This window comes from Rattus norvegicus, chromosome 8 (genome assembly GCF_021556685.1).
Source record: "Rattus norvegicus strain SHRSP/BbbUtx chromosome 8, alternate assembly SHRSP_T2T, whole genome shotgun sequence".
NCBI lineage: Eukaryota > Metazoa > Chordata > Mammalia > Rodentia > Muridae > Rattus > Rattus norvegicus.
This window is the reverse complement of record NC_141541.1, coordinates 115582109-115603771: the sequence shown is the minus strand read 5'-3', so window position 1 is coordinate 115603771 and position 21663 is coordinate 115582109. Positions and strand designations below refer to the sequence as shown.

At 38.5% G+C, this 21663-nt stretch overlaps 1 protein-coding gene and 1 non-coding gene across 15 annotated transcripts in view; one reads left to right on the top strand and one right to left on the bottom strand.

Moving 5' to 3' along the window:
• Dock3 (dedicator of cyto-kinesis 3) overlaps positions 1 to 21663 on the top strand; it is a 355025-nt gene that overhangs the window by 53829 nt on the left and 279533 nt on the right. For all 14 annotated transcript variants that reach the window (XM_087562345.1, XM_087562340.1, XM_087562344.1 and 11 more), the window contains 1 exon segment: positions 12175 to 12215. In XM_087562345.1, coding sequence (XP_087418471.1) covers positions 12175 to 12215 — 41 coding nt within the window.
• On the bottom strand, positions 8083 to 8213 carry LOC120094488 (small nucleolar RNA SNORA17). The gene has a single exon (XR_015628327.1). It is a non-coding gene; the product is annotated as a small nucleolar RNA SNORA17 (small nucleolar RNA).

Genomic DNA, 21663 nt, shown 5'->3' with positions numbered 1-21663 from the left:
TCTGACTCCAGAGGAAAACACCTAATGTCGTCTGGGACCCTGGTGCATGGGGGCTCCAGGAAAAGGCGGCGCAGGCCCTCCTGGTTGCCGCTCTCACGGAGAGCTCAAAAGAAGCCCCCCATGAGCAACTTGAGTCACGTGACCACAGGTAAGATCAACTTTTCTGCTCCAAGTGACCTGCCTGGTGAACTCAGGACACAGGCCCACAGGAAAGACTATATGCCCGAAAGCAGAATACTCTGTTCCCACAACTGGCTGAAAGAAAACAGGAAAACAGGTTTACAGCACTCCTGAAACACAGACCTATAGGACGGTCTAGCCACTGTCAGAAATAGCAGAACAAGGTAACATCAGAGACAACCTGATGGCAAGAGGCAAGCGCGGGAACCCAAGCAACAGAAACCAAGACTACATGGCATCATCAGAGCCCAATTCTCCCACCAAAGCAAACACTGAATATCCAAACACACCAGAAAAGCAAGATCTAGATTTAAAATCATATTTGATCATGATGCTGGAGGACTTCAAGAAGGACATGAAGAACTCCCTTAGAGAAACGCAGGAAAACATAAATAAACAAGTAGAAGCCTATAGAGAGAAATCACAAAAATCCCTGAAAGAATTCCAGGAAAACACAATGAAATAGGTGAAGGAATTAATAATGGAAATAGAAGCAATAAAGAAAGCACAAAGGGAAACAACCCTGGATATAGAAAACCAAAGGAAGAGACAAGGAACTGCATATACAAGCATCACCAAAAGAATACAAGAGATAGAAGAGAGACTCTCAGGAGCAGAAGATTCTATAGAAATCATTGACACAACTGTCAAAGATAATGTAAAACGGAAAAAGCTACTGGTCTAAAACATACAGGAAATCCAGGACTCAATGAGAAGATCAAACCTAAGGATAATAGGTATAGAAGAGAGTGAAGACTTCCAGCTCAAAGGACCAGTAAATATCTTCAACAAAATCATAGAAGAAAACTTCTCTAACCTAAAGAAAGAGATGCCCATAAGCATACAAGAAGCCTACAGAACTCCAAATAGATTGGACCAGAAAAGAAACTCCTCCCATCACATAATAGTCAAAAAACCAAATGCACAAAATAAAGAATATTAAAAGCAGTAAGGGAAAAAGATCAAATAACATATAAAGCAGACATCAGAATCACACCAAACTTCTCACCAGAGACTATGAAAGCCAGAAGATCTTGGACAGATGTCATACAGACCCTAAGAGAACACAAATGCCAGCCCAGGTTACTCTCAAAACTCTCAATTAACATAGATGGATAAACCAAGATATTCTATGACAAAACCAAATTTACACAGTATCTTTCTACAAATCCAGCCCTACAAAGGATAATAAATGGCAAAGCCCAACATAAGGAGGCAAGCTACACCCTAGAAAAAGCAAGAAACTAATCGTCTTGGCAACAAAACAAAGAGAAGAAAAGCACACAAACATAATCACACATCCAAATATGAATATAACAGGAAGCAATAATCACTAATTCTTAATATCTCTCAACATCAATGGTCTCAACTCCCCAATAAAAAGACATAAAATAACAAACTGGATACACAATGAGGACCGTGCATTCTGCTGCCTACAGGAAACACACCTCAGAGACAAAGACAGACACTACCTCAGAGTGAAAGGCTGGAAAACAACTTTCCAAGCAAATGGTCTGAAGAAGCAAGCTGGAGTAGCCATTCTAATATTGAATAAAATCGATTTTCAACTAAAAGTCATGAAAAAGATAAGGAAGGAAACTTCATATTCATCAAAGGAAAAATCCACCAAGGTGAACTCTAAATCCTAAATATCTATGCTCCAAATACAAGGGCACCTACATACATAAAAGAAACCTTATTAAAGCTCAAAGCACACATTGCACCTCACACAATAATAGTAGGAGATTTCAACACCCCACTCTCATCAATGGACAGATCATGGAAACAGAAATTAAACAGAGACATAGACAGACTAAGAGAAGTCATGAACCAAATGGACTTAACAGATATTTATAGAACATTCTATCCTAAAACAAAAGGATATACCTTCTTCTCACCACCTCATGGTACTTTCTCCAAAATTGACCATATAATTGGTCATAAAACAGGCCTCAACAGATACAGAAAGATAGAAATAATCTCATGCGTCCTACTAAACCACCTCGGGCTAAAGCTGGTCTTCAATAACAATAAGGGAAGAACGCCCACATATACATGGAAGTTGAACAATGCTCTACTCAACGATAACCTGGTCAAGGAAGAAATAAAGAAATTAAAGACTTCTTAGAATTTAATGAAAATGAAGGTACAACATACCCAAACTTATGGAACACAACGAAAGCTGTGCTAAGAGGAAAACTTATAGCTCTGAGTGCCTGCAGAAAGAAACAGGAAAGAGCATATGTCAGCAGCTTGACAGCACACCTAAAAGCTCTAGAACAAAAAGAAGCAAATACATCCAGGAGGAGTAGAAGGCAGGAAATAATCAAACTCAGAGCTGAAATCAACCAAGTAGAAACAAAAAGGACCATAGAAAGAATCAACAGAACCAAAAGTTGGTTCTTTGAGAAAATCAACAAGATAGATAAAACCTTAGCCAGACTAATGAGAGGATGCAGAGAGTATGTACAAATTAACAAAATCAGAAATGAAAAGGGAGACATAACTACAGAATCAGAGGAAATTAAAAAAATCATCAGATCCTACTACAGAAGCCTATATTCATCAAAACTTGAAAATCTGCAGGAAATGGACAATTTCCTAGACAGATACCAGATACCGAAGTTAAATCAGGAACAGATAAACCATTTGAACAACCCCATAACTCCTAAGGAAATAGAAGCAGTCATTAAAGGTCTCCCAAACCAAAAAGAGCCCAGGTCCAGATGGGTTCAGTGCAGAATTCTATCAGACCTTCATAGAAGACCTCATACCAATACTATCCAAACTATTCCACAAAATTGAAACAGATGGAGCACTACTGAATTCCTTCTATGAAGCCACAATTACTCTTATACATAATCCACACAAAGACCCCACAAAGAGAACTTCAGACCAATTTCCCTTATGAATATGGACGCAAAAATACTCAATAAAATTCTGGCAAACCGAATCCAAGAGCACATCAAAACAATCATCCACCATGATCAAGTAGGCTTCATCCCAGGCATGCAGGGATGGTTTAATATACGGAAAACCATCAACGTGATCCATTATATAAACAAACTGAAAGAACAAAACCACATGATCATTTCATTAGATGCTAAGAAAGCATTTGACAAAATTCAACACCCCTTCATGATAAAAGTCCTGGAAAGAATAGGAATTCAAGGCCCATACCTAAACATAGTAAAAGCCATATACAGCAAACCAGTTGCTAACATTAAACTAAATGGAGAGAAACTTGAAGCAATCCCACTAAAATCAGGGACTAGACAAGGCTGCCCACTTTCTCCCTACTTATTCAGTATAGTTCTTGAAGTTCTAGCCAGAGCAATCAGACAAGAAAAGGAGATCAAGGGGATACAGATTAGAAAAGAAGAAATCAAAATATCACTATTTGCAGATGATATGATAGTTTATTTAAGTGATCCCAAAAGTTCCACCAGAGAACTACTAAAGCTGATAAACAACTTCAGCAAAATGGCTGGGTATAAAAATAACTCAAATAAATCACTAGTTTTCCTCTACACAAAAGAGAAACAAGCCGAGAAAGAAATTAGGGAAATGACACCCTTCATAATAGTCCCAAATAATATAAAATACCTCAGTGTGACTTTAATCAAGCAAATAAAATATCTGTATGATAAGAACTTCAAGCCTCTGAAGAAAGAAATTGAAGAAGACCTCAGAAGATGGAAAGATCTTCTATGCTCATGGATTGGCAGGATTAATATAGTAAAAATGGCCATTTTACCAAAAGCGATCTACAGATTCAATGCAATCCCCATCAAAATATCAATCCAATTCTTCAGAGAGTTAGACAGAACAATTTGCAAATTCATCTGGAATAACAAAAAGCCCAGGATAGCTAAAAGTATCCTCAACAATAAAAGGACTTCTGGGGGAATCACTATTCCTGAACTCAAGCAATATTACAGAGCAGTAGTGATAAAAACTGAATGGCATTGGTACAGAGACAGACAGATAGACCAGTGGAATAGAATTGAAGACCCAGAAATGAACCCACACACCTATGGTCACTTGATTTTTGCCAAAGGAGCCAAAACCATCCAATGGAAAAAAGATAGCATTTTCAGCAAATGGTGCTGGTTCAACTGGAGGTCAGTATGTAGAAGAATGCAGATCGATCCATGCTTATCACCCTGTACAAAGCTTAAGTCCAAGTGGATCAAGGACCTCCACATCAAACCAGATACACTCAAACTAATAGAAGACAAAGTGGGGAAGCATCTGGAACACATGGGCACTGGAGAAAATTTCCTGAACAAAACACCAGTGGCTTATGCTCTAAGATCAAGAATCGACAAATGGGATCTCATAAAACTGCAAAGCTTCTGTAAGGCAAAGGACACTGTGGTTAGGAGAAAACGGCAACCAACAGATTGGGAAAAGAACTTTACCAATCCTACAACAGATAGAGAGCTTATATCCAAAATATACAAAGAACTCAAGAAGTTAGACCGCAGGGAGACAAATAACCCTATTAAAAAATGGGGTTCAGAGCTAAACAAAGAATTCACAGCTGAGGAATGCCGAATGGCTGAGAAACACCTAAAGAAATGTTCAACATCTTTAGTCATAAGGGAAATGCAAATCAAAACAACCCTGAGATTTCACCTCACACCAGTGAGAATGGCTAAGATCAAAAACTCAGGTGACAGCAGATGCTGGCGAGGATGCGGAGAAAGAGGAACACTCCTCCATTGTTGGTGGGATTGCAGACTGGTACAACCATTCTGGAAATCAGTCTGGAGGTTCCTCAGAAAATTGGACATTGAACTACCTGAGGACCCAGTTATACCTCTCTTGGGCATATACCCAAAAGATGCCCCAACATATAAAAAAGACACGTGCTCCACTATGTTCATCGCAGCCTTATTTATAATAGCCAGAAGGTGGAAGGAACCCAGATGCCCTTCAACAGAGGAATGGATACAGAAAATGTGGTACATCTACACAATGGAATATTACTCAGCTATCAAAAACAATGACTTTATGAAATTCATAGGCAAATGGATGGAACTAGAAAATATCATCCTGAGTGAGCTAACCCAATCACAGAAAAACACACATGGTATGCACTCATTGATAAGTGGCTATTAGCCCAAATGCTTGAATTACCCTAGATGCACAGAACACATGAAACTCAAGAAGGATGACCAAAATGCAAATGCTTCACTCCTTCTTTAAAAGGGGAACAAGAATACCCTTGGCAGGGAATAGGGAGGCAACGTTTAGAACAGAGGCAGAAGGAACACCCATTCAGAGCCTGCCCCACATGTGGCCCATACATATACAGCCACCAAACTAGATAAGATGGATGAAGCAACGAAATGGAGGCCGACAGGAACAGGATGTAGATCTCTCCTGAGAGACACAGCCAGAATATAGCAAATACGTAGGTGAATGCCAGCAGCAAACCACTGAGAGCGCGACCCCCGTTGAAGGACTCAGAGAAAGGACTGGAAGAGCTTGAAGGGGCTCTCGACCCCGTATGAACAACAATGCCAACCAACCAGAGCTTCCAGGGACTAAGCCACTACCCAAAGAATATATACCTGGACTGACCCTGGCCTCCAACCTCATAGGTAGCAATGAATATCCTAGTAAGAGCACCAGTGGAAGGGGAAGCCCTTGGTCCTGCCAAGACTGAACCCCCAGGGAACGTGATTGTTTGGGGGAGGGTGGTAATGATTGGAGGATGGGGAAGGGAAGCCCATATAGAAGGGGAGGGGGAGGGGTTCCCGGGATGTTGGCCCGGAAACTGGGAAGGGGAATAACAATCGAAATGTAAATAAGAAATACTCAAGTTAATAAAGATGAAAAAAAAAAAGGATGTGGAACAAAGCTGAGTCATTACCACTTTTTATTCATGTGTTCAAATGTTTTGCCTTTCACATAAATTATCTCATATTTACACCAAGATTAAGAATTTTTTAGGGCTGGAGAGAGGGCTCAGAGTTTAAGAGCACTGGCTGCTCTTCCAGAGGTCCTGAGTTCAATTCTCAGCAACCACATGATGGCTCACAACCATCTATAAAGTGATCTGGTGCCTGTTTCTGGTCTGTGGACATACATAACATCTGCAGGCAGAACACTGTATACATAATAATAAATAAATCTTAAAACAGAGCATTTTCAGCAGTCAGAGAAGATGCACCTAATTCTCAAAAGACTGGAGGCCGCAGGGGGTTTAGAGGTCTGGTGGGGTGGGTGGGGTGGGGACATTCTCCTGGAGATGGGGGGGAAGGAGGTATGGGATGTGGAACAGTTGGAGGGTGGACCAGGTAAATAAACAATAAAAATAGAACATTTTATATACAGTTTTTATTTGTATTTGTCTTATTTACTTGCTTGTTTAATATAACAGAATTAAAGTGAAAAAGTAAACCCTATTTTTTCAAGTTGATTTGAAGTCATTTAATTTATACAAAGTGTTTGGTGTGACTAATGAAGATGTTATGCATAGTTAAGAGGACAGATGTAAATCTCACAACCCTCTGCTCATTCTTACATCAAGTAATCACTGAGCACTTATTAATGGTATTCACAGTTGCAAACCATTGTGCTTTCTTCTTCTCCAGTAATTGTCTTGTGTTCTCAGTTTCTCCCTTTTTTGTAATTGATGACCTTTATGATAATTTTATGTATTTATTGTCTTTGAAAGTCAATCCAGGTCTTCTAAAACCTGTGGCTTGTTTCTTGCTCTTCAGCCTAACATTATTTTGTTTGTTTTTTGTTTTTCAAGATAGGGTTTTGCTGTGTAGCCTTGGCTGTCCTGGAACTCACTCTATAGAACAGGCTGGCCTCAAACCCAGAGAGTAACATGGCTATTTTTGTTTAAAACAACTTCCCATAATATTTTCTTTTCTTTGTGAACCAACTGCTTAAGCAGAATGTGCTGTAATTAACTCTGTCGTGGCTAACCTATCATTTAGGAGATCTCTAGGTATGTCTTCGAAGGCATTGTACAGAGAAGTAATTTAGCTGAGGATGGAAAATTCACCAAAGCACCTTTTCACAGTCTACAAAGTTAAAGAGGAGGCAGATAGCTGAGTGCTGCATGCATCTGTCTTTCTTGCCTTACTTTAGAGAAAGTGTGTGATCAGCTGCCCTGTGCCTGCTACAGTGGACCTGTCTCTTAAAGCCATGAGCTAAAATAAATCCTCCCTTAATCTTCCCTTTGTCAGGATACTTTTAAATTTTAAAATCCCTAGTATAAAAGAGACATTAATATTTATATGTCAGAAATTGAGTTTGATGTCAGACCTTAATTTTTAATGACATTTGATTACATATGACATTTAAATTATTTATTATTGCATATGTCTCTGTGTGTGCTCATATATATTGCGGTATTTGTGTATGGGAACATGTGCCACATGTGTGTAAAGAGGTTAGAGGACAGCTTTGTGGAGTCAGTTTTCTCCATCCACTTTTTTTAAAATTAGATATATTTCTTTACTTACATTTCAAATGTTATTCCCCTTCCCGGTTTCCTGTCCATAAGCCCCACTTATGCATTATGGTGCTGGGCAGGGGTCATCTCAGGCATGGTTTGCTCCCCCAAGCCTGTGTGGTACTGGTTGTCTTAGGCCAGCTCCCTGTCCAGGTCCTACAGTGCAGGTCTGGTAGTTATCTTGTGCTTGCTTTTCCTCTGGTGTGCTCAAGTGGTCCTGTGGGAGGGTCATCTGTCTCAGGCTCACCCCTGCCCTGGGCCCTCAGTCCCAGGAGGGGGGTTCTTTTAGTCTCGGGCTTGCTCCTAGTCCTAGGAGTCTTCAGGGTCTGAGCAGCATGGTATTGGTGATTGTTTCAGGTTAGCTCCCTATCTGAGTCCCTCTTGGACTGGTGGTTATCTCAGGCTTGCTTTTTTCAGGGAGTGTGAAGCTACTAATCATTCAAATGTTCATAGGTCAGAATACTGAGCTTAGACATAATTTCTTTCCTCTCTGCCACCTACTGACACACATGGAACACAGCAGCCACAGCTGCAAGCTTCTAGGGACAGCTGAATGGATTTTTTAAAAAATTGTTTTACTTATTTACATTCCAAAGGTTGCCTCCTTTCCCAGTCCCTTCTCCAAGCATTCTTCACTGGGTCACTCCCTCCCCTTTAAATTTACTTTGTAGCAGCTCTTTGCTTGGCTCTTTTCAGCATAAAATGTTTTATGTATTTCTTGTGTCAGTGAAGGAATTGTAAATGTAAGACGTTTTTGTAAATCTAGTTTAGAGAACACTGTTTGCCTTTTCAAGAAAAATTCCCCCCTCAATAATAAATAGTGTAGACTAAGAACATTTCTTTTTCCTTTTAACCTAGTCTGAGTTTGGGACACCAAATCAAAAGAGACATTTCAGTTTATTTTAGTCTCTCGAATTTCCCAATTTACTCTTTGTATCTTGGTTTTGGCTGGAGTTTCTTTTTAAGCCTTGTTCAAAAAGACAACCAACAGATGGGTAGCTTTAGATAGTATTTTGTGTGAAGATGAGTTATAAGTAAAAGTTAGTTGAAACATTAGAATTATGAGTGATTTTAGTGGTGATAAGGGGTCTATGGGGCTGAAGGTGGCTTAGTCAATAAAGTACTTGCTGTGCATGCAGGAAGACCTGTGTTGGGGTCTCGAGCCCCTACACATATACTCATCCCATCTGGTTTCAGGTCTAGTGGTGTCATTTTGTTATAATAATAAATCTCATTGACAGTGTATTTATCAGCATCTTATTGGTAAGAATAGAACTATAGCTGCTAAATGAATAGATTTGAACCCATTTTTTATTTTATGTCTTAATTTTTTCAAAAAGGGACTTTACATAGATCATTGAAAGTGTGTGTTTTTGGTCTCTTAGAATTTACACTATTTATATTAAGCAATTCTGACTTAACCTATTTCATAATTCTAGTCTTTCCTTGAGAAATTTATAGCAGTAAAAGGCAGACGGAACCTTAGTGTTTCTTATTCCTGTCAACTGCTCTACTTCCATCTTTTGAGTCACTGTGCGGGTGACTGTGTAAAGATATTGTACATGTATTAGTTTAAACCAACAGACTTCTCAAATGGATTCTGTCACCTCATATCTTACAGATTCACTTTTTTAGCCACTATATATTTACATGTCTAATGCAGTTCAGCACGCTTTAGCTACTGGTCTCAGCTAGAAAAGAAAACCCAGTCCAAATTTTCATAAGAAGAATAAGGAATTGTGAAAAAGATAAAAGAACGTTTAGTGATTCAATATGGTGAAAGAGAAGTAAAGTTATGACTTGTATTTTTTTTTCCTAAAAGCAGGGGATAAAAGCCTTACACTACCACCTCCATCACCACCACAACAGTAAAAACAGGAATGAACAAACTTTTGCCCACTGATAACTCTGAACATTAGTGGCCTCAATTCCCCAGTAAAAAGACACAAATTAATAGAATGGATTTGAAACCTAGGAATAATCTTTCTGTTATATCCAAGAAATGTACCTTAGCATAGATAGCAACTCAGAGTAATAGGATGGAAAAAATTCCAAGCAAATAGACCCAAGAAGTTAGCTGGTATAGCCATTTTAATATCTGACAAAATAGACTTCAGATCAAAACTACTCAAAGGAGATAGAGAAGGGCACTATATGTTCATCAAAGGAAAAATCTACTGAGAGGACATTGCAGTTCTAACATCTGTGTACCAAATACAAGGGCACCCATGTTTATAAAAGAAGCACTACACAATTAAATCACACATTGACCCACACAGTGTTAGTGGGTTATAACTTTAATGTTTTCAAAGTCTTTTAATAATGATTCTTAAACACTTTAACCTCCCTTGTAGCCCACAACTCACCAGAAGTAGTGAAAAAGAAAAGATTTTTTTTTTGTGGGAGGCAGTGGACCTGCTTAAAAAGGTTCTCTGAAACAACTCCAATCTGTATTGTCTGGAAATCAGCAGTTCAGTTCATAGGTTAGCAGATAGTGGCAGCTCAGTTCACTCACAAACACCTCATGGATACACCAGCAGTCCAGTTTGGAAGAGGTGGGATAGCAAACACAAATCAGCATCAGTGGCACTACCTAGCAGAGACAGAAAGGACTCAGCCTCAGTATTAGTCAGCAGAGAGAACAGGGCCTATAGGAATGCCAGAAGTTCTTAGCTATGCCTGTCTCAGCCAAGAGAAGATCAGTGAAGACTTGAGACCAATAAGCATTGCACAGCTAGCTCTATGTGCAAGCCAGGCTTAATCTCTGATACTTCGTCAAGTCCTATTTATACCCTCAAAGTGTCCTTCACGTGTCTTGCCTCAGCACGTGCATCTCTCTCAGCTGATATCACACTGCTAACCATCAGCCTGAGTCCACAGAAGAGGCAAGAAACTGCAGTATACCACCATAAGTATTTTGGTTTGTTTCTTTCTATGGAGTCCCAACAAATGGAATTCAACTATGCAATGTAAGGCAGACCAATATATGTGTGTCTGTAGCAAAGAATCTCTCATCACGTGTCCTTTCACGTGCTTGCTTTAGCAGAACATCCTTTCTTCTGGGTCTGCTTCAGGAAAACACTCCTTTACATGTTTGCCCCAGCAAAACACCATCAAACACAAGTGACTTTCCAAAGAATCCTTAGATTCTATTTCAGTGGTTGTCTTAAATACTCCATTCTTACCAATAGACATGATATTCAGACAAAACTTAAATAAAAAAATGCTAGAGCTATCTGATATTATAAGCCAAATGAACCTAACAGTTATTTATGGAACATTTCACCCGAACTCAAAAGAATATGCCTTCTTTTCAGCAGCTCATGGAACTTTTCCTAAAATTGACCATATATTTGGACACCAGGCATATATTTGGGTCTGTTTATAGATGTCATCTTTTGTTCTGTAGACTGGTTGCCTATTTTTTCCCCAATATCCCACAGCTTTGATGTATTTTCATGGGTCCTTCCTTCCTTCCTCCCTTCCTTCCTCCCTTCCTTCCTCCCTCCCTCCCTCCCTCCCTCCCTCCCTCCCTCCTTTCTTTCTTTCTTTCTTTCTTTCTTTCTTTCTTTCTTTCTTTCTTTTTCTTTCTTCCTCAAGGTTTTTAGAGACCCTAATTCTGCCATGTGTTGTCTCTTAATATATTCATGTTAAGATAAACGAAGAGATTGAGACTCAGTTTGTGAAACTAGTTATTGAAATTTATTGTCATAGCTGCTATTACTAAAAGAAACAGATTTTCTATTTTGTAGTGTGTGTTTTTCAAGTGAGAAAATTAGAACTTTCCCCCTTTCATAGCATTGTTGTGAGATTTGAAGATTAGAACATGGAAAATTCCCTAAATCCCAATATGTAAAAATAATAACAAAAGTTTTCAGTTAATATTAGCTGTTATGTGTACTCTCCATTTTTATTTTCCTTTTGTAAGTGCTTTTCTTAGTTTATACTCTAACATGATAGAGCCAAATTGAGAAAGTAATAGATTAGAATTAAGAAAGGTTGCCAATAAGCTTTCCCTTGCCTGAAAATTAAACTTCTGTGTGTAATTGAAACTTTTAGTATATGTGCTGCCGAAGCGAGCACAATAATTGTAACTTTTATTAGTATTGCTGTATATGAATGTTGGAAAGAAAAAGGTTGCTCTCTCTCTCTCTCTCTCTCTCTCTCTCTCTCTCTCTCTCTCTCTAATAGAAGGGATAGGAATGTTAGCAACTAAGCAGAAACAACAACAACAAACAGACAAACAAGGGCTTAGTACAGTATGCTGCATTGAGAGTGAGTGAGTCAGGAAACAGTCTGGGCTGTACTTCCTATCTGCCATATAAAACAAGACTGAATAAAAATAAAAAACTTCTTCCTTCAGGAGTAAACTGCTAGCACAGTTATAGATCCTAATGAAACCAAAATATATTATAGAAAATTTTACATTCACCTGCTTTTAAAAAATGACAATTTTTTTTTCATTTTGTCTCTTACAGAACAACTGTAATGTTTTTTTAATATCTTTTTAGGTTGGTACAGAGGAGTTTCAACAAAGAAGCCTAATGTAAAGGTAATGGAAAATTCATCGTTGTGGTCCTTAATGTATAGGATGTTGCTGTAAAATTATAGAAAAATCAGTCTTTTTTCCTGCTTTAGGTCCAACACCGCAGTGCCCCAAGGTGTCTGGTAGACATCTTCATCTCAGTCAGCAAAGCCTCTGACCCTGCTCTGCTCCATCTCATAACACACTGCCGATGGCTTCTCTCTGAGCCTGGCAGCAATCTCTCTACTCATCCAGTTTCCAAGGCAGACTGCCACCATGCCAGACATACTTGTGTCTCTAGCCAGCACATACTCTCCTGAACTTAAATTGCCACATAAAAGAACACACAACACAATAACCTCTGATCCAATTGATAAGATATAATTTGCTCATCTAGACATACAAAGCCCTGTACACATCCATCCCTTAAGAACAACAATCTGTAAATGTGCGGAGAGGAATCTTAACATCTGCCTCCATGTTCTCTCCCCTGCTTCTCTTCCTCCTCCCATTCCAGTCTCCTCCTCTTCCCTCAAACTTTTCTCCCGCCCATCCTTTTCTTCTTGTCCAGTGACAGGCCTTGTTCTATTTTGTACCTGCCTTCACCTGTATGACATCATCCTACAACAGGATTTCCATCATGTATTATTAACAGGCAGTAGCAACTGTTTCTAGTTTATCTTTAATCCTTTATCGTAGCTCAGCCACCTTTATGACAGAGTTGTCGAAGTCTATTAATGCTCAGGTAATGTTAAAATGATTTTTCAGAAATCACAAAAAATGTAAATGTGATTATAGCTATATGCTTGTTTTGAAGAAGCCTATTCATACTTACAAGTAATTTTTCTTCAAGATTTGACAAAAACTAAATTGACTTATTTATAATTTTAGTGTTGTGGAACCACATGTCTAGTTAGATGAATTTTTTTTTGCTAAGATGCAAAGTGGAAAAAAGCCACTGAGCGATCTCTCCATTCCCTTTACTAATCCATTTTTGACATTTTTTTAGCTTGGTTTTATTTTCTGGTGCTTGGGACCTAAATGACAGGGTATTCTACATACTGGACAAGTGCTACCCCTGAGCTATACCCCTATTCCTGCTTACTCTTTCATAATTAATATTGTTCACATTTCTGATCTTTTGGTAGCATAATATTAAAAGTTTTTTCTTATATTAAAAATATAAACATGTTAATATTTCATTAAAATTTATTGAGAGTTTTAGTCATTAGCTTGCCAGTGAAATTCATTTTTACTACTTTTTAAGGTAATTACTAGAAAAAAACCAGTACCTTCAAATCTTAATTCAGCACTGTTAAGCCTTTTCATTGTTAGCATGATGTTTTGGGCTGTGCACTTATTAGATGTAAGAAACCATCTTGTGCGATATAAGATGTTTAGTATCACATATGGCCTCTTTCCACGAGAAACCTTATCACCCCCACCCCATGTGTCTAGCCCCCTGCCATGTTGAAAGGTTGAAAAAGGATGCAAGGTATTAGTAATGCTATGACGCAAAACTTGCCTTTAATAGAGAACTACCTCAAAGGTAATTTTCTCCACGTATTTCTAAACTTGAAACACTACAGGTTTTACATTTCCTCAAGAATGCTTATATGAGAATAATTTCTACATTTATTTTAAGAATCTTCATTAAATTGTGCCAAAGTTAGAAGTTGGATGAATGTGAATATCAATGGAAAGCAATAATTAGTGATATTACATGTTTTTATTTGTGCTCATTATATGTGAACTTTGCAACCCCTTTGCCTTGCTTCCAGTATTAGTACTTGGTGATTACTGTGCAGACTGAATAATACCTTTCAAATGTTCAATACATCTCCCCACGTGCATTTATATAGAATCCAGAGGACCACCGACCTTGGGTTTGTTTGTTTCTTTTTAATAATTTTATTTTTCTTGGATATTTTATGTATTACATTTCAAATGTTATCCCCTTTCCTCCCTCTTCCTTCCCCCTCACCCCTCCCCCGGCTTCTATGAAGATGCTCCCATTCCCACCCACTCCAACCTCCATGCCCTGCATTACCCTACATTGGGGAAACAAGCATTTTCCTCCCATTGATGATGGACAATGCCACCCTCTGCCATATAATGTGGCTGGAGTCATGGGTCCCTCCATTTATACTCATTGGTTGGTGGTTTAGTCCCTGGAAGCTCTGGTGGGGTCTGATTGGTTGATATTGTTGTTCTTTTTTTTTTTTTCCTGGAGCTGAGGACCGAACCCAGGGCCTTGTGCTTGCTAAGCAAGCGCTCTACCACTGAGCTAAATCCCCAACCCCAATATTGTTCTTCTTATGGTATTGAAAATCCCTTCAGCTCCTTCAGTCTTTTGTCTAACTCCTCCATTGGGGTTCCTTTGTTCAGTCCAATTGTTAGCTGCAAGCATCCTCATCTGTACCAATAGGGCTCTGGCAGAGTCTCTCAGGAAACACCCATATCAGGCTCCTGTCAGCAAGCACTTCTTGGCATCAGTAATAGAGACTGGTTTTGGTGGCAGCATATGGGATGGATCCCCAGGTTGGGCAGTGTGTCTGGAGGTCCTTTTCTTTAGTCCCTGCTCCACTCTTTGTCCCTGTATTTCCTCCCATGAGTATTTTGTTCTTCCTTCTAAGAAGGACTGAAGCATCTACATTTTGGTCTTCCTTCTTCTTGGGCTTCAAATGATCTGTGAATTTTTTTTTTTTTTTAGGCATTTCAAGTTTTTGGGCTAATATCCACCTATCAGTGAGTGCATACCATTTGTGTTCTTTTGTGACTGGGTTATCTCACTCAGGATGATATTTTCTAGTTCCACCCATTTGCCTAAAAACTTCATGTAGTCGTTCTTTTTAATAGCTGAGTTGTGGTAAAAATAAAATACGGATTGGTGGCTACTGGTACCTGTGCATTTACACTGTGTGGATCTGCGGGAGGTGTGTGCTCTGGCAGTTTCTCTGCCAGTTGTTTTCACACACTGTCCCCTTGGCGGATTGTTACCATGCCTGACACATACATCATGTTCAGCAGGCTATTGTAGTGTGGCACCATGCCATGCTAGCCCCACGCATGCTATAGCCTAGCAAGGCTTCCAGAACTGAGACAGGTTGTCTCTCTGCTGGCTGGGAACTTTGCTAACATCCCCTGTAACCCGATAAAATCAAAGCTCTAGAAACTTTAGTTTAACAACTAGATTTATATGTTAAATTATCAATCTATAATAAATCCACAGAATAAATTCACTGCCAATTAATATAGAAACCGCCCACGTACACAAGATAAAAACTGACCTAGACCACCTGGATAGGAATCCTCGTCCTCCTCTGTCTCCATCTTCCTTCTTCCTCTCCTCCTCTTCCTCCTCTTCCTCTCTCTTTCCTAGACTTTTCTTCAGCCACCCTTCCTACTCATTCAGTGATAGGCTTCACCTTATCCTGTACCTGCCTTGCTGCATAATGAGATCATGCTACATAGTACTCCATTGTGCAAATGTAGCACATTTTCTGTATCCATTTCTCTGTTGAAGAACATCTGGGTTCTTTCCAGTTCCAGGCTATTATAAATAAGACTGCTATGAACATAGTAAAACATGTATCCTTGTTATATGTTGGAGCATCTTTTGGGTGTATGCCCAGAAGTGGTATAGCTGAGTCCTCAGATAGTAGTACTATGTCCAATTTTCTGAGGAAATGCCAGACTGATTTCCAGAGTGGTTGTACTGGCTTGCAGTCCCAGCAACAATGGAGGAGTGTTCCTCTTTTTTCACATCCTTGCCAGGATCTACTGTCTCCTGAGGTTTTGATCTTAGCCATTCTGACTGGTGCGAGGTGGTATCTCAGGGTTGTTTTGATAGGCATTTCCCTGATGACTGAGGATGTTGAATATTTCTTTAAGTGCTTTGCAGCTATTTGGTATTCCTCAGTTGAGAATTCTTTATTTAGCTTTTTAACCCCATTTTTAAAATAAGATTATTTGATTCTCTCGAGTCTGTCTTATTGACAGTATTCTTTGTCTTACAGAAGCTTTGCAATTTTTTGAGGTTCCATTTGTCAATTCTTGATCTTAGAGCATAAGCCATTGGTGTTCTGTTCGGGAAATTTTTCCTTATGCCTATGTGTTTGAGGCTCTTCGCCACTTTTTCTTCTATTTGGTTGAGTCAATCTGGTTTTATGTAGAGATCTTTGATCTACTTTGGCTTGAGCTTTTTACAAGGAGATAAGAATGGGTCAGTTTGCATTCTACAGGCTGACCTCCAGTTCAACCAGCATCATTTGTTGAAAATACTATCTTTTTTCCATTGGATAGTTTTAGCTCCTTTGTCAAAGATCAAGTGACCATAGGTATGTGGGTTCATTTCTGGGTCTTCAATTCTATTCCATTGATTTACCTCCTGTCTCTGTACCAATACCATGCCTTTTTTTAAAAATCACTATTTCTTCGTAATACAGCTTGAGGTAAGGGATGGTGATTCCCCTAGAAGTTCTTTTATTGTTGAGAATATCCTGAATTTTTTCTATACTGGGTTTTTTGCTTCTCCAAATGATCCCACAAATTGCTCTTTCTAATTCTATGAAGAATTGAGTTGGAATTTTGATGGGGATTACATTGAATCTGTAGATTGCTTTTGGCAAGATGACCATTTTTATAATATTAATCCTGCCAATCCATGAGCATGGGAGATCTTTCCATCTTCTGAGATGATCTTCGATTTCTTTCTTCAGAGACTTGAAGTTCTTGTCATAAAGATCTTTCACTTGCTTAGTTAGAGTCACACCAAGGTATTTTATGTTATTTGTGGCTGTTATGAAGGGTGTTGTTTCCCTACTTTCTTTCTCAGCCTGTTTATCCTTTGAGTAGAGGAAGGCTACTGATTTGTTTGAGTTAATTTTTTAATCCAGCCACTTTGCTGAAGTTGTTTATCAGCTGCGGTAGTTCTCTGGTAGAACTTTTGGGGTCACTTAAGTTTACTGTTATATCATCTGCAAATAGTGATATTTGACTTTTCCCTTTCCAATTTGTATCTCTTTGACCTCTTTTGTTGTCTAATTGCTCTGGCTAGGACTTCCAGTACTATGTTGAATAGGTAGGGAGAGAGTGGGCAGCTTTGTCTAGTCCTTGATTTTTTTTTCTTTTTTTCTCTTTTTTCTTTTTTTCGGAGCTGGGGACCGAACCCAGGGCCTTGCGCTTGCTAGGCAAGCGCTCTACCACTGAGCTAAATCCCCAACCCCTAGTCCTTGATTTCAGTGGGATTGTTTCAAGTTTCTTTCAGTTTAGTTTAATGTTGGCTACTGGTTTGCTGTATATTGCTTTTTACTATGTTTAGATACGGACCTTGAATTCCTGATCTTTCTAAGCCTTTTATCATGAAGGGGTGTTGAATTTTGTCGCATGCGTTCTGAGCATCTAATGAGATGATCATGTGTTTTTTTTCTTTGAATTTGTTTATATAGTGGATTGCATTGATGGATTTCCATATATTGAACCATACTTGTATTCTTGGGATGAAGCTTACTTGATCATGGGGAATGATCATTTTGATGTGTTCTTAGATTTGGTTTTTGAGAGTTTTATTGGGTATTTTTGCATTGATGTTCATGAAGGAAATTGGTCTGGTTTTCTTCTTTGTTGGATCTGTGAGTGGTTTTGGTATTGTGGCTTCATAGAACAAATTGGGTAGTGTTTCTTCTGTTTCTGTTTCTTGGAATAGTTTGAAGAGTATTGGTATTAGTTCCTCTTTCATTGTCTGATAGAATTCTGCACTAAACCCATCTAATCTTGGGCTTTTTTTGGTTGGGAGACTTGTAATGACAGCTTCTTATTTCTTTAGGGTATATGGGACTGTTTAGATGGTTTATCTGATCCTGATTTAGCTTTGGTACCTGGTATCTGTCTAGAAAATTGTCCATTTCATCTCGATTTTTCAGTTTTGTTGAGTATAGGCTTTTATGGTAGGATCTGACAAGTTTTTGAATTTCCTCAGTTTCTGTTACGTCTCCGTTTTCATTTCTGATTTTGTTGATTTGGATACTGTCTCCTGCCCTCTGGTTAGTCTGGCTAAGAATTTATCTATCTTGTTGATTTTTCTCAAAGAACCTGCTCCTGGTTTTGTTGATTCTTTCTCTTTTGTTTTTTGTTTTTTGTTTTTTGTTTTTTTTTTTTTTTTGGAGCTGGGGACCGAACCCAGGGCCTTGCGCTTGCTAGACAAGTGCTCTACCACTGAGCCAAATCCCCAACCCCTTTGTTGATTCTTTCTATAGTCCTTTTTGTTTCTACTTGGTTGATTTCAGCTCTGAGTTTGATTATTTCTTGCCGTCTAGTCCTCTTGGGTGAATTTGCTTCTTTTTTTTCTAGAGCTTTCCGGTGTGCTGTCAAGCTGTTAGTATATGCTCTCTCCAGTTTCTTTTGGGAGAACTCAGAGCTTTCCTCTTAGCACTGCCTTCATTGTATCCCATAAGTTTGGGTATGTTGTTCCTTCATTTTCATCAAATTCGAAAAGGTCTGTAATTTCTTTTTTATTTCTTCCTTGACCACGTTGTCATTGAGTAGAGCATTGTTAAGCTTCCATATATATGTTGGAAGTTTTTGTTGTTATTGAAAACCAGCTTTATTACATGGTGATATGATAGAATGCATGGGATCCAATCTCCTTGTATCTATTGAAGCTTGTTTTGTGACCAATTGTATGGTCAGTTTTTGAGAAGGTACCATGAGGTGCTGCGAAGAAGGCATATTCTTTTGTTTTAGAATGAAATGTTCTATAGATGTTTGTTAAATCCATTTGGTTCATAATTTCTGTTAGTTTCACTGTGTCTCCATTTAGTTTCAGTTTCCATGAACTGTACATTGATGAGAGTGGGATGTTGAAATCTCCTACCTTTCTTGGGTGTGGTATAATATGTGCTTTGAATTTTAGTAAGGTTTGTTTTTATGAATGTGGGTGCCCTTGCATTTGGAGCATAGATATTCAGAATTGAGAGTTCATCTTGGTAGATTTTTCCTTTGATGAGTATAAAGTGTCCTTCCTTATCTTTTTTGATAACTTTTGGTTGAAAGTTGATTTTATTTGATATTAGAATGGCTACTCCAGTTTTTTTTCTTGGGACCATTTGCTTGGAAAAAAATTTTTTAACCTTTTATCTGAGATAGTGTCTGTCTTTGTCACTGAGGTGCAATCCTTGTATGCATCAAAATGCTGGGTCCTATTTAAGTATCCAGTCTGTTAGTCTATGTCTTTTTATTGGGGAATTGAGTCCATTGATGTTGAGAGATATTAGGGACCAGTGATTGTTGTTTCCTGTTATTTTTGTTGTTAGAGGAAGAATTACGTTTGTATAGCTATTTTCTTTTGGGTTTGTTGAAATTAGATTATTTTCTTGCTTTTTCCAGGATGTAGTTTTCCTCCTTGTGTTGGAGTTTTCCATCTATTATCTTTTGTAGGACTTGGTTTGTTGGAAGATATTGTGTAAATTTGCTTCTTTTTCCATGGAATATCTTGGTTTCTTCATCTATGTTAATTGAGAATTTTGCTGGACATAGTAGCCTGGGCTGGCATTTGTGTTCTCTTAGGGTCTGTATGACATCTACCAGGATCTTTTGGCTTTCATAGTCTCTGGTGAGAAGTCTGGTTTAATTTTGATAGGTCTACTTTTATATGTTACTTGACCATTTTTCCCTTGCTGCTTTTAATATTCTTAATTTGTTTTGTGTATTTGGTGTTTTGTCTTTTATGTGATGGGAGGATTTTCTTTTTTGGTCCAATCTATTTGGAGTTCTGTAGGCTTCTTGTATGTTTATGGGCATCTCTTTCTTTAGGTTAGGGAAGTTTTCTTCTATAATTTTGTTGAAGATATTTACTGGCCCTTTAAGTTGGGACTCTTCACTCTCTCCTATACCTATTATCCTTAGGTTTGATCTTCTCATTGTGTCCTGGATTTCCTGGATGTTTTGAGTTAGGAGCTTTTTGTGTTTTGCATTTTCTTTGACTGTTGTCTCAATGTTTTCTATGGTATCTTCTGCTTCTTGAGATTCTCTTTTCTATCTTGTATTCTGTTGGCAGTGCTTGTGTCTATGACTCCTGATCTCTTTTCTAGGTTTTCTATCTCTAGGGTTGTCTTCCTTTGTGATTTCAGTATTGTTTCTATTTCCATTTTTAGATCCTGGATTTTTTTTTCAATTCCTTCACTCGTTTGGTTGTGTTTACCTGTAATTCATTAAGGGATTTTTGTGTTTCCTCTTTAAGGGTTTCTACTTGTTTACCTGTGTTGTCCTGTATTTCTTTAAGGGAGTTGTTTTTTTGTTTTTTGTTTTTTGTTTTTTGTTTTTTGGTTTTTTTTTTTTTTGGTTCTTTTTTTTCGGAGCTGGGGACCGAACCCAGGGCCTTGTGGTTCCTAGGTAAGTGCTCTACCACTGAGCTAAATCCCCAGCCCCTAAGGGAGTTTTTTGTTTTTTTTTGTTTTTTTTTTTTGATTCTTTTTTTTCGGAGCTGGGGACCGAACCCAGGGCCTTGCACTTCCTAGGTAAGCGCTCTACCACTGAGCTAAATCCCCAGCCCCTAAGGGAGTTTTTTTATGTCCTTCTTAAAGTCCTCCAAAACATCATCATGAGATGTGATTTTAAATCCAAATGTTACTTTTCCATTGTGTTTGGATAGCCAGTATTTGCTGTGGTGGGAGAACTTGGTTCTGATGATGCCAAGTAGTCTTGGTTTCTGTTGCTTAGGTTCTGATGTTAGTTGTTCTTGCTGTCTCTGACTGGAGCTTGTCTCTCCTGCGGGCCTGTGAGCCTGTGATCTTTGGAGTGAGGGAGCTTCTTGGAGACTCTCTCAGAGCAGGTTTTAGGTCTGAGAGCTGTGGGACAGCCCCAGCTCTGGGCACAAAAGGAGATGGGTTTGTTTCTTAGGTGTTGTCCACCCCTATTTTATTTTATTATTTTAATTTATTTTATTATTTATTTTTTGAGACAGTGTCTCTCACTGGCTTGGAGTTCTCCACATAGGTGAACTGCCCGGCAAGAGAACCCGAAGAATTCACTTGGCTCAGCCTCTTCTGCTCTGAGTGTTCATGTGTGCCACTGTACCCAGATGTTCTTATGTGTGTGTGTGTTTATTGTCAAACTTAAGTCCTTGTCTTTGCAAGGCAAGCACCTTATTTCTGGTGAGCTTTCTTCTAGCCATAAATGTAATTATTTTGATTATTTGCTGATTGATAATAAAGTACTTCAGAATATCATAGATATTAGATGAGTAACCATTTTATCTGTCAAACTGTGATTTGAGTGGGTGAACTCCCAATTATTTTGATTCCATTAGGCTATCTGTAGCTGTAGTTGTCTGGGGTTCCACCTGACCACCTTGGCAGATGGCCACCCTTTTCAGTATTTCTTCTTCAGTAAGATATTGAAACCGTATATTGTGCATTAATTTGCAACTGTAGTCATAAGACATTTAATTCAATGATTACTTTCTTCATTTTGATAT